Genomic DNA, 12,964 nt, shown 5'->3' with positions numbered 1-12,964 from the left:
ATATAAATAGAAGAGACCAAAACTGAAGGAATGTAGAGAAATTTAAAGCAAAATAGAAACAAGCAAAATTATTCCCTTCATGCTGAAAATCACATTTGCATTTGCCATTCACACACACAAAATAAATATTAAGCATAATTTTTTAATTATAAGTACATTTTTTTAATCGATACATATGCTGAAGGCTTCAGAAATATAAAATGGTGAATTCCTATTTATTAGCTCATTATATTTGATGACTTTAATTATTTCTGTCTAAATTATGAGAACTGTGAATTAAGATTATGAATTAAAAAAAGAATCGCTTCTAATTTCAAAAATGTTAATTTAACATATATAAGGTATACCACACGATAGAAAGATAGTTATGGTTGGCATTAAATTAAACCGTAGATCTTAAGATTTTTCTAGTAGAGCCAATATATGCTCAGAGAAATCTGGTATAAAGTGATTGCATATCATTGATTGAATTTGTTTCAACACAGGGTGGTCATCACTTCTACTATTAGAATTTTCCTCACTTTTCCCGAATATTTTCAGATTTAAAAAAAAAATGTCTGACTTTTTCTAATGTATCTAATATCTTTAAAATGATATTGCTTTATTTTATTAAATTCATTTATTGCGCAATATGTTTTTAATTTTACATGAAAAATTGTTCTATTCTTTTAACTTAAATCAATGTAAAATAAAATTTAATATTCAGGAAAGAAAACATTCAGTTATTGAAATCCAGATAAGCTTCAATTATGTAAAACACTTCCTCCCCTCCTTTTTTGCAAATATTTTAAGCAGCACTAGATGACCCCCATCTAGACTGACTTCTAGACAACCAGTCATATCTCAGAAGTGTTTGTTAGACTAACTCATGAAAGATGTAGTACAAAAGCTCATACAATTGACAGAGAGCTTAAGAATGAAATGACTTTCTTTCTCTTAGGTTCTTCTCTATCCATATTGTTCATTAACACACAAATCAGAACTGAATACTAATTCTACCACAGAAAAAAAAAATTACAAAATTGTATTTGTATAAAATAAGAAAAATTATTCAATGATATCAAAATTGCATTAACTTTTAGCCTTTTCTTATAGTTAAAAAAAATATCACCAACTGGATCTTATTATTCATTTTCTCCCCCTTTAGTGCACAAAACGAAAAATATTTTAGAGATATAAATTTTTTTTAAGATAGTGTAAAGAAATTTTGTAAAGTTTTTATTTGGTTTCATATGCATCAAAATATATAAGAAAATTGGTGCACTTCTCCCCCTTTTTTTTTTTTTTTTTTTTCCAATTTTCTACTATTTATAATATATCAAACAAGTTAATTTGTTGTGTTTAATATGTTACTTTTAAATCATACAGCATTTTGTTGAATGGTTGGGGAATTTGAATAAACACAAAATTTAAGAAAAATGCTAAAAGAAAATATTAATAACAACATACATAACCTCTGCTCATATGAAGAATTTAGTAAAAGATCCACATTCATAATGCTTAAAAACAAGCAAAAAAAATTTCAAGAAAATATTAGCAATGACATCTGGTACTTCATAATTTAACAAAAAGATCTCAAAAAATTGGAGTAAAATTAATTATTGCAAAATTACAAATATTACAAATAATAATAATATTGCGATACAAAAAATAACATAAGAAAATGGAGTGAACGAGTGCATTTTGTTTAGATGAACATATAGAATACAAAAATAAGGAACATAATAAACTGGTAAATAGACACAGAAGAGCTACCCTAATTTGAATCAACAATTTAATTTAGTGCACTAAAGGTTTTCTTCAAAATAGCAGGAACTTCACAAATAGCACCGATGATGCTACTACAAACTCAAAATTTCAATTCCTCAGAAATTTAAATATAAATCTTCTCTACACTAGTCCATGCGTAGAAATGACCTCAGAAATTTAAATATAAATCTTCTCTACACTAGTCCATGCGTAAAAATGACCTCAGAAATTTAAATATAAATCTTCTCCAAACTAGTCCATGTGTAGAAATGTGGATGACCTCTGTTTTTGACTATCAGTGATTGATTTTATTAATTGACAATAATGTGTAATTTCACTTATGAAAGAATACCAACGAACTGTCATTTTTGATAATGACTATCAATTCATAAAAAAAAAATTTTAATTTTAGAATAAATTTGCCACACTTTTCCCCATCACCAGGAATTCCCCAGTGACTCTCGGTTTCCCAATCGGCTGACCATTACCCCATGACATGGATACAAGATTCAGCTAACAAATCCTTTTAATTTAAATTACAATAATATTGGTTCAGACAACACTTCTTTCTAAGGCTGGTATCATTTAGTAGATAAAGTTATTGAGACATTTAAATTTATATATTAAAATTTTGTGTTGCAATTACTGACAGGACGTAGTATGAACTAAAATAAAATTTGAGAAAATGTAATAATTATTTTATTTTTAAAGATTTTCTTTATTAACCCAACCAAAATGAATGTAAAACTCCATATTAAATGAAAATTATGCAAATTTGAGCCATTAGATATTAGACAAATTTCACAGAACAGGATTCAAATTAATACAAAATTAAAGATCTTAACGTGAAAAAATTGTGCTCAATTTTAGACAGCAGCAAATATATTTCCAAAAAAAGTCTGATTCTGAAATCATGCTTTATTGATGTCAATATATAAATGGAGGTCTGCATGTTTAGATATTCCATTCTATTTGATCTTATAGTCATTTCACTATGACAGATGAAATAAATAAGATGGAATAAATAGATCACTACATTCTTTCAAGTATACAACAGAAGAATTCAATTTTTCTTTTCAATTCACAACCCTTACAAGGATTATACATTCTAAGTAAAATTAATTTGCTGTGTAAATTTAAAACCAGCCATCAAGAAACTGGTGTATCAAAATCTTCTATATCATATTTCTAATCTGAAATAAAATCAATTCCTTTCCTCTGGGGAAAATCATTAGAGAAAGGAAAATGAAACATAATAGTCAAAAAGAAATATCAGCACTATTTATATTTCATATTACTTCACAAGTTACATTTGGAAACTAGCCGGTTTACTAAACATATAGATTATATTTAATTTCAATAAAATCCTTTTCTTATAACAACATAGAATGTTTAATATATATAAAAGTTTATAACTTAATGTCTATTACTTAGTCAAATTTCCAGACATAAAATCATCTTATTTTAATTAGCTTGCAACTGTTCATTGCGTATATGAACTTTTCTTAATGAAAACCTGACCAATGATATCATACTGCTGTTAAAATAGTAAATTTACAATTCATCTTTCTTCTAAATTTTGCAATATTGTAATTTCAGTTCTATATTCAATTGTAAATTTCACAGATATTAAACAATGAAAATGGTTTGAATTTCAGAGCAACAATGTAATGTCTATTGTTAAAAAATCAGGGAAAAATATTTTTAAAATAATTCCTCTCAGCAAGCTGGATGGCAAAGGTAGCTTCCGTTACATTTAAGTTACTATTTTCACAAATTTTTTAATCATCTCACTAGAATAATCTTCCTGAAACATTCTTGAATATCCTCCAATTAATCCTCCCCCCTTTTATCCCTACATAAAATCATGGACCTTGGATGAAGCCAGGCATACCTTGAATGGCATTCATTGATGCCATGCAAAGTAGATACAAATTACAGATCAGGTGATAGTTCAAAGTACAGATTTTTGGCATGAATCTACCATTTTTATTGAATCATTTTGAGAATATGTATTTTGGACGTATTTTTGCAGACTAGTTCACATAAAAATTTGACACAGAACTACAATTGCAGTCATAAGACAATACAACGAATTTCATTGTTTAAAGTCATTGTGTTTAGAAATTATCATATTTACATTCATGAGAAAATATGGACCGACAAATGGTCAACAGCTCAAAATTTCATATGAATCTTTATTTGAGATGCTAAACTTATGCCAAATTTTATTTACATAACTCTTTGCATTTTGTAATTAATGAGTTCATTTGTATTCAAACAGCCAGCCAGACAGACTTCCTCTGAATAGATATTGCCCAACATTTGAAAGAAATCTACAAATATAGTGAAAATACTGTCTATATCTACCTTAAAGTGTTTTGAGTTATTTTTATTATAGACAGACAGACTGATTGATTGACAGGCAACCATAATGACAAAAATGCTTTTCAGACTCAGAGAAGTCTAAAACAAAAAGTTTTATTAAAATCTTAAGTTCGAATTTTTTTAACGATTACAGTACTTTCTTTATATTTTGTATATGATAAAGTAGCAAAGAAATATTACATATTATAGCAACTATGGGTAATGTTTATATTTCTATAATTGAATAATTTAGTATTTATTGAAAAATAAATAATATCAAAGTAAAAATATTATAAAAATAATATGCAAATCTAAGCTTGTTATACAGTATGTATAACTGAAAAGCTTTGAAGTTTTAAGCAAATGCCAAAAGTTTGTATTAGTCGGCTGGAATTGAAAGTGTATCTGCATTTTAAACATATTTGAAGAAATTAACAATTATTTGCAAATATTGCTCTTTCAATTAAATGCAAATATTTACATTAGACATGTTGCCTAAAACATTTAATGTTTTATGGTAGAAAGTAAGAATTTACCATTTTTTAAATTTATATTGGAAGAAAAAGTCGTCTGCATTTCTTAATTTTGGAATTAAGATCTTAATGTTGTGCATTTAAATATACCAATTATGACTATTCATTGGAGTAAAAGGACATTTATTATAAATTTTTAAATAATATTCTTCAGCACTATTGTGTTTATTATTAACCGCATGCCATTAACAAACTTTAGAATTAACTGTATGTCAAGGGCAAACATAGTCAATAGACTAATATGATATCTTTGCCAATGTTTTTTGGTGATTAATTGCTATTAATCAGTTAATAAAAGTACTCCTAAAGATTGCCTTTTATTATTATAATATTTTATTAATATAGTATACTTTCTGCAATGCAGTAGACTTCAAATCAAAAGACCAGCAAATTCACAAAAGTTCCAGAAAAAAAAATTTAAAATATATATGTAAAGAACTAAAAAAGATGCAGTTTATGGAAATTTTTAAGCCGATCGTTTTTACATAATGTTGCCATTAAATCTTTCTATATGTTTATTTAACCCTTTAAAAGGCCATTTTTTTCTAGTCACAATATATTAAAATATTTCTAAGATTGAGATTAGCTTAAGAAAAGTGATTCATTTAACTTATTAATTAAATTTAATTTGATTAATTAATAATTAAGTTCATTCAATTAACTTCATGCAAAGATTAATTTGGTGGGGAGCATACTTCCCATGGCTCTAGAAAGGGTTAATTAGTTTTATTTCATGTGCAATTAAACAATTTCAAACTATTGAATTGAAAGAAAAGTTTTATTTCATTTCTGTTTATAAACTGGCAACATAAATTGTAGATATTAGAAACAGTCAAAATTAGGACTTGAAAATCACTTTTAAGCCCCTAAGATATTGAAGTTATCAAAAAACTTTAAATACAAAAGTTGTTTGTCTTAATGAGGCACTAATTAGGCTAATTAGATTAATTTTCTTATCTTCAATATCAGAAAAGTTATAGATAAATGAAAATTTTGACGCCCCGCCTTTGAGCTGGATTGCCCAGTTACAAACTCTTCCAATATTTTTTACATTTCTCGTAACATATTCCAAGCCGGTTAAAATCCAAACAAAATCACTCTAGGTTACTATATATAAACAAAATTATTCATGCTCACAAGAGAACATGGGAAAAGTGTCACACACACACACACGATGCAGATTCCCACCCTCCAAAGTACCACTATCTACTAAGTTTGGAAGCTTTAGGTCAAACAGCCTGGCCTGTAGAGCACAGAGACACATAATTTTTATTAGTATTAAAGATTACTTATATTTCTGTTCAATGATTTATTAAAATAGTGGAAGATTATTTACTACTTGAGCTTATATATAATTCATTAAACTGGGACAACTCTTTAATAGTTCCAAAATGCTCTATATATAATTAAGAGAAATCAACTAATTTACATAAACTACTCTACCATCATATTTAACAAACATATTTTATACATAATATGATGAATCAAAAGGAATATTTTAATGTAATCAAAGCCTCTGTGAGCAACAGACAGTTACTATACTTATCTGGAAGGCACGCCTTCCAAGAGGTAATATATACAAATGCTAACATCACTGATGTTTAATTTGTAATCCTTTTATTAAGTGTCATGTAGATGGATTTCAATGGCTGCACAAGTTATTGGGAAGCAGATTTACTCCTAAAAAAAATAAAATCCTCAATGGAAGCAAAAGTAAGGTTCTTTATCACTACCAGCTGAATGATTAATCTACTAGTATGGTAATGTGTTTAGGTCCTTAAAGATTTCTGCACGAAAGTGTAGTAGCATGGTATTTTATTATAGATAAAGCCAAGTAGTTCATCGTATATCAACAACATGCTCAATGACCATCAGTAATTTAATAGCCCATATCACAACTGCTATTGCCAGTATCAATAGAAATTTCAATAAAAATTGCATTAAGGACTTGATGTTTGTCATGTAACGAAACAAAAACAACTAACATCTGTGATGTTTACAATCGTCAATTAAATATATTACCTCTTAAAATATGTAGTAACAGCTACATGTTGCAGCCCAAAATTCATTATGACTTGCCTTATATATGTTTGTCATACTTTTTCATGAGCTGTGCAAAATATTTTATATAGAACTCCGCCAACTCGCATAGTTGTATATAAAATATAAAGGCTGCGTAATTCAAATGATCTGTAATGATAAACATCTTTCCTGGAAAATTAGTAGATATCTAAAAACACCAAGAAAATTTAATAATAGCCACACAATAATGATATTTGTTTTATTTTTATATAAACCAAACAATTTAAAGCTAATTCTAACTTTAAATGTAAAAACTTAAAATATTCATACACATTTACTTTTATCTTCAGTAAAATTAAGATTACAAGATATTTAACAGCTCATAGCATAAATCTATTAACTGTGCATCAGATAAAATTCTGAAAAATCTTAGAGCAAAACAGCATATTTTGTTGGCATAATAAAAAATAACATCTACAATCAAGTTTGGTTATGATTAGGGGCACTACTAATGAAATAGTAACCAATTCATAATTTATTAAAAAGAATGTGAAGTCAGGCAGGTCTGTTTATAACAAAAATATTCAAGAGAAGGAATAATCACCTTTTCACCCCCTGAGTAGAAAAAGTACTTGAGCTTGACTATATTGCAATGATTAAGTTTACGCATGATCTGCAGCTCACGGTTCTTGAACCGCTTGTCCTGTAACACCTTTTTGATGGCCACCAGCTCCCCAGACTCCATGAGACGTGCCTGGTAAACCACACCAAAGGAGCCATTGCCAATCACCTTTGTGTCAGTGTAACACACCTCCAGGGGACGATCAGACCCTTGACCAGGAGTGGCAATGACCGTCGTCACCTTGCCACCGTCCTTACCTGCTACGAAATACATAAGAATTCATAATGTTAGATATTTTGTGATGTGCTAATTAGACATATTTAAATCAAAAGTAAAATTTTCATAAATTATATACATATATATTAAATACTTTTGACAAAATAAAAAGGATATTTTTTTTAATTTATGCATTTTTAGTTTATGGTTCAGTACATCAATTCAAAGAGTTATTTTGTTTCTGGATATTAAAAATTAATAATTGCAAAGTTCATTTTGGGAAAAAAGGTTTAAATTAGAATTATAGCATTTATATATATATATATATATATATATATATATATATATATATTCTATAAGAAAGGAAATTTCAATCTAAGCAATAGAACATTTTTATGTTGTTTTTACTTAATTTTCTGAGTAATGAATAAGAATCTGACTTATACATATTAATGGTTTTGCCTATAAAGAATAGCTAACTAAAACAGAATCACTCCAGAAACGGAAAAAATTCAGCAAACTGTCCAGATAAGCATCGCACACTTGTAGAATTATTTTTATCCATAATTGCTACTCCTTATTTCACACTGGCCCTTCTAACAGAAAGAAAAAAAGAAAAAAAAGAAAGAAAAAAAAAAAGAAAAAAAAGGTTGTTTTTAATATAGGAATAATTTTTTGTGCAAGTGCAACTCTTATCATGAAAAAGAAAATCTGCTTATGTTTCCACATCAATTTTTTTTATTATCTATTTACATTTATATGAAAATTATATATAAAATAAGCATTGATAAAAATTTCTTTGAAAAAAAAACATTTAAATTATCAAAAATTCAATACAAAGAATTTATACTGTCTGATATACAACCATGAATGAATCTAAAATATATTGATGTAAGAATAAATTTAGCCCAAGCACTAATAAAAAGTAAGTCGTGCACTTTTTCCTACTATAATATCTTCCTTTTAATTCATCCATGAAAGAGCAGGTTTAGTGAAATCTCTAGAATTTAATAAACATAAAATATAGAATCACAAAGATGCTACTTATTTGCTTATGAATAAAATTATTCCCAAAATGTTTACTGTTAAGGTCTTAAAAATAATTTTCAGATTTACAAATGTCATCTGCATTTTAGTTCACCGCAAGTAAATAACACAACAATAGATAATCTTAAGATTAGAATTTTCAGAATACAATAATAACTCAAAATCAATTGCAACGATTTGCAAGAATTTATATGAAGTGGCGAAGCAACAAATTAAGATAATTACAAATTTTTATTACTATATAAAAACAATATAAATCAACTTGGCATATGAATGGTCGAAGAGTATTGAACATTTATTAATTAGCTATGTTCACCCTCTTACCCAGTTAACCTCTTCAGTACTGAGGTACACATATGTGTACAATTTCTTTCATTTTTCTTATCCAGTAAAGTAAAATTTTATCGAAATAATGCATGCGAAATAATGCATGTATTATGAATGTAGCTTCCATTTTGCATCAATAAATAGCACTAGAGTTCGATATTTTTTTCATATCCAACGCTATTAATTAGAGATAATGAAAATGGTGTTGAACAGAAAACACAGCAAATATAAGTACATTTTTAAAAATAAACACTATTATTGTATATATTTTTTTATAAAATACTAAGTGTCTGGTTAAAGTCATTACCAAATTATATCTTGTTATCTATAGTAGAATTGGTGAAAATACAAATTTTACTAAGGTACACATATGTGTACATCAGGTGCTTTCGCTCCCATTTCCTAACTGCTTGCGATCCATTGCGCTGTTTATCTTTTGAACGCTTGTTTTCAAACTGTCATTTCTTGCCCTTGAATATATTATATAGCTTTTTTATAATAAGTAATTCTTATGTTCTGTAATGTAATAAGATATAAATTTTAAAATATTTATTTTTTAACTTGAGTAAGAAATTTAATTTTATATCTGTCTTGTAGTCAATAATTGATATTTCAATCCCGCATTATGTATAGAATATGTGGAATTTTATAAGCTAATAAATTTTTTTTTCATATCAATTGGCTTTAACTCAAAAAGAGGTTATTGTACTTTTAGAAAAAAGTGATTTTAGGGGAAGCCATAGAATTTCTCATGTATCGAAAATTATAAAACCTGGCAAATGGGATGAATGGGTCTTGTCAAGTAGAAAGATAATAAATCTGTGACTCTCTTATCCACATGTATAAGCAATGAGCCAATTGGAATATGCAGAAGATAGTCAAAATAATGGAAATAAAAAGCTGATATAAGATAATCTGCTATTGCAAAAGCATATAATATGGGAATCATACGATCATTATTTTACATATTACCGGTATGCAGTAATTACAAAAAATGACCGATGCAAGCATTCACGCATTTTGTAGAGTTAGTAGTTGTCAATTGCTTGCTATACAATAAAATGATGGCAAAGCAACAAGCAGAGCTATTAGAAATAAAGCCGAAAATGTTATGAAAATGCAATTTCGAATGCATATAATTCGGTCCCTGTTGAAATATGAGGCAATTCTCATCATCAGAAAAGAAATCAAAAACAAGTAAAAAATCATCTTTGAATGAAAACAAATTAATAGCAGAAGGGTCATAAAATGATGTAAATGCAACTAAAAAACCATTGGAGATTTCATTACCACCATCTGGTGAAAATACCTCTAAAAGAGCAAGAAAAATTATCCCTTCCCAATTAAAAAAAAATACGACTAGATATGTCAAGCCATCTACAACCTTATATGGATGATAAGTATGAATCAAAATGCAGGTATCCAGGATGTAAATCTAGAACAGTCAAGTGTTCAAAATGCAGTATCTACTTAAGTAATATTTTCAAAAAAATGAAATTTCATTCAAAATAAGGTTTAATAGATTATTAATATAATAAATTTTGAATTTTTTCATTTATAAGGCATTAGAATAGGAAAAGTATAGCTATTAAATAACCAGGATTTTTTTTTTTAGTCAAGGATGCTTTAACTTGCTTAAGACCCGAGGTACACATATGTGTACTTTAAAATTATGGGACTTAAAATTGTTTGATCAGCAAATATTTTTTCCCTCAAATTATTGAGATGTAACAAAGATGAAAGATCTAGAGATCAAATTTTTAAACCAGTTTTAAAAAAGTCAGGTCTGAAGAGGTAAAAGGGAAGAAAAAAAAGTCTTTTATACACATTGCTAAATAATTCATACATAATAAGGCACAAACAGATTATAACAATGCATAATACAAAATAAAAAAATTATAAATTATAATAAATTAAAATTAAACTTCACATATGGTAGACAGAAAATAACTAGAAAAGTTCACAATATCAAAGTTTAGAAATCACGTGTACATAAAAAAGGAAAGGTACAAGAAAAAATTAAACATTTTTTCAAATTAAATGAGAATACAGATCCAAACATCATATATAAAACTAAATTCAGCAATTGAAGTCTGAATGAGCACCAATTATCTACAACATAAAAATAAAAGTTGTCAAAGGATCGAATTATCCACATTCTGATTTCCAAAGATGGCGTTCTTTTGATTTAGCATCTAATAATATCTCATATTTTACTAAACTACGAGATTTATTATCATCTGCAGAAGAACTCTAGAGGGATTCTGTTCTCCTAGAACTTTGAATTTAATAATTGAAAGGAACTTGAAATATTGCTTTATATAATATAAATGAAATTCAGTCTGATGCTCAAAATCAGGGGAAAAAATTTTAATTCTTAAATCGATATAAGATCTGATTACAAGCCCAAGGGATTAGGTTTCTAGTGTTTTTTTTTTTTTGTTGAATTTTAAGAGTACTTATCCTTGTGCAGTGTTGTGTTGACAAATGCTATATATAATATATGCCACAATACTTTATATGTTTAAAAAATTCATACTGAGACAAAAAAAAAATTAATAAATAAATAGATTAAATAATGTAATATTTTTAAATTGTATTATTTGTTTTTTATCATTTATGCACATTGCTGCATCGGTGTTATCTTTTTTACATTCTTTTATATACATTGTCTCTTGTTTGTTGTATTATAGCATATTATTTCCTATAAGTGTAATGTTATTTTAAATAACTCCAGAAATTAGGCACCTTCATTTTTAAATTGCATCATATTATGAAAATGTAAGATCAATGATGTTACTCAACGTTGAAGCCTTCAGTTCTCCTTCATGTTTAGGTTTATCTTTCCCAGGTAGATGAGAGATCATCAAAAGAATCCATAATGCCCCCCTCCCCCGAGTTCGAATGTTATATCTATGGAAAAAACACTGGGATGAAATGAAACTAATCCTATACAGCTATCCCAGATTAACCATTATTTTTTAGATACCTTAGTTCAGTTTACCATGTTTAAACCTTATTCTAAAAATTTTTTTTTTTAAAAATTAAACTTATACATGTATAGTATAAGACTATTATAAATAACACACAATAATAGTATTAATTGATTTAAAGAAATTTTACTCTTACAGTTTAAATTCACGTTAAGAGTAGAATTAAGAGTATTAGAACCATTTTAAAGTAACATGAAAAACCAATTACTAGCAGTAATTGGTTCTATGTAATATATTTATATTACATAGGCTATAATAGATTAGGATGAAATAAGGTTACTTCAAAAAGCAAAGAATCTTAAATTACATATAAAAAGTGAAAAGAAATGGCAAGAATATTTATATTTGCTAGCTAAATTTGATCAAAAGGTCAGATTTTAAACTTCACTATCAATGGTTCTCGCGATGAATTCAAAACAAAAAAATATATACGAATTCAAACATAGTATTTAACATACGCTAAGAAATATGTACATTTAAAAATTTTATGCGCATTTAGAGTAAAACCTTTCAGATCATATGCTTCTACAATATCTTAATATACACTATAAACAAACAAAAAAATTTGAAAGAAGAGAAACTAAGCTTACAAGATTTTTGTAGATGGAACATATATACAGCACTACCGGAATACCACTTTGAATCGAAGTCTAGGAACACAGTTCATGGTTCTTTTCTTGCTTTTTGCTAGTAAACTCAACAACTTCGAACAAAACCTTGTTTTCAACACCAGCAACCTACAGCGAAACTACTGCATCATAGGCACAACTCATTCCTCTTCTTACGTCACTACGGTGTGAAATGTAGAGTGTTCAAAAATTTCTGTAAAGCTATAATTTTTAGTTCCACTTTCTCTTTCAGATGTCACTTTTATTTATTAAATAGAATTTCAAACTGAAGGGGAAGGAATAAAATAACGAAAATTCAAAAAAAAGCATAAAAAAATGAAATACATGTTTTACCAACACAATAATAATTCATTGGAAATATCATAATTTCATCTAGAAAAAGCACACATCGTAATTTATGCATTCCATTTCCGATTCTTATATTTCAAGAATAATTTCATCTGTAAGCTTCATAATGTA

General features: G+C 27.4%; 1 protein-coding gene across 2 annotated transcripts in view; it reads right to left on the bottom strand.

The window, feature by feature from the left end:
* The window catches only part of LOC129962827 (glycogen synthase kinase-3 beta-like), a 32,185-nt gene extending 19,530 nt beyond the window's left edge, over positions 1 to 12,655 (bottom strand). The window contains exons 1-2 of one of the 2 annotated variants that reach the window (XM_056076828.1): positions 12,467 to 12,655; positions 7,276 to 7,553 (exon numbers count right to left, since the gene is read on the bottom strand). In XM_056076828.1, the coding sequence (XP_055932803.1) occupies positions 7,276 to 7,553; positions 12,467 to 12,488 (300 nt within the window). In that variant the 5' untranslated portion in view covers positions 12,489 to 12,655. The remainder of the gene's footprint in view (positions 1 to 7,275; positions 7,554 to 12,466) is intronic. The other variant, XM_056076834.1, reaches the window with a different exon arrangement.
* Positions 12,656 to 12,964: the final 309 nt, after the last annotated feature.

The sequence above is a fragment of the Argiope bruennichi genome, chromosome 1, assembly GCF_947563725.1.
Source record: "Argiope bruennichi chromosome 1, qqArgBrue1.1, whole genome shotgun sequence".
Taxonomy (NCBI): Eukaryota; Metazoa; Arthropoda; class Arachnida; order Araneae; family Araneidae; genus Argiope; species Argiope bruennichi.
The sequence above is the reverse complement of the archived record's forward strand: the minus strand, read 5'-3'. Positions and strand labels throughout refer to the sequence as shown.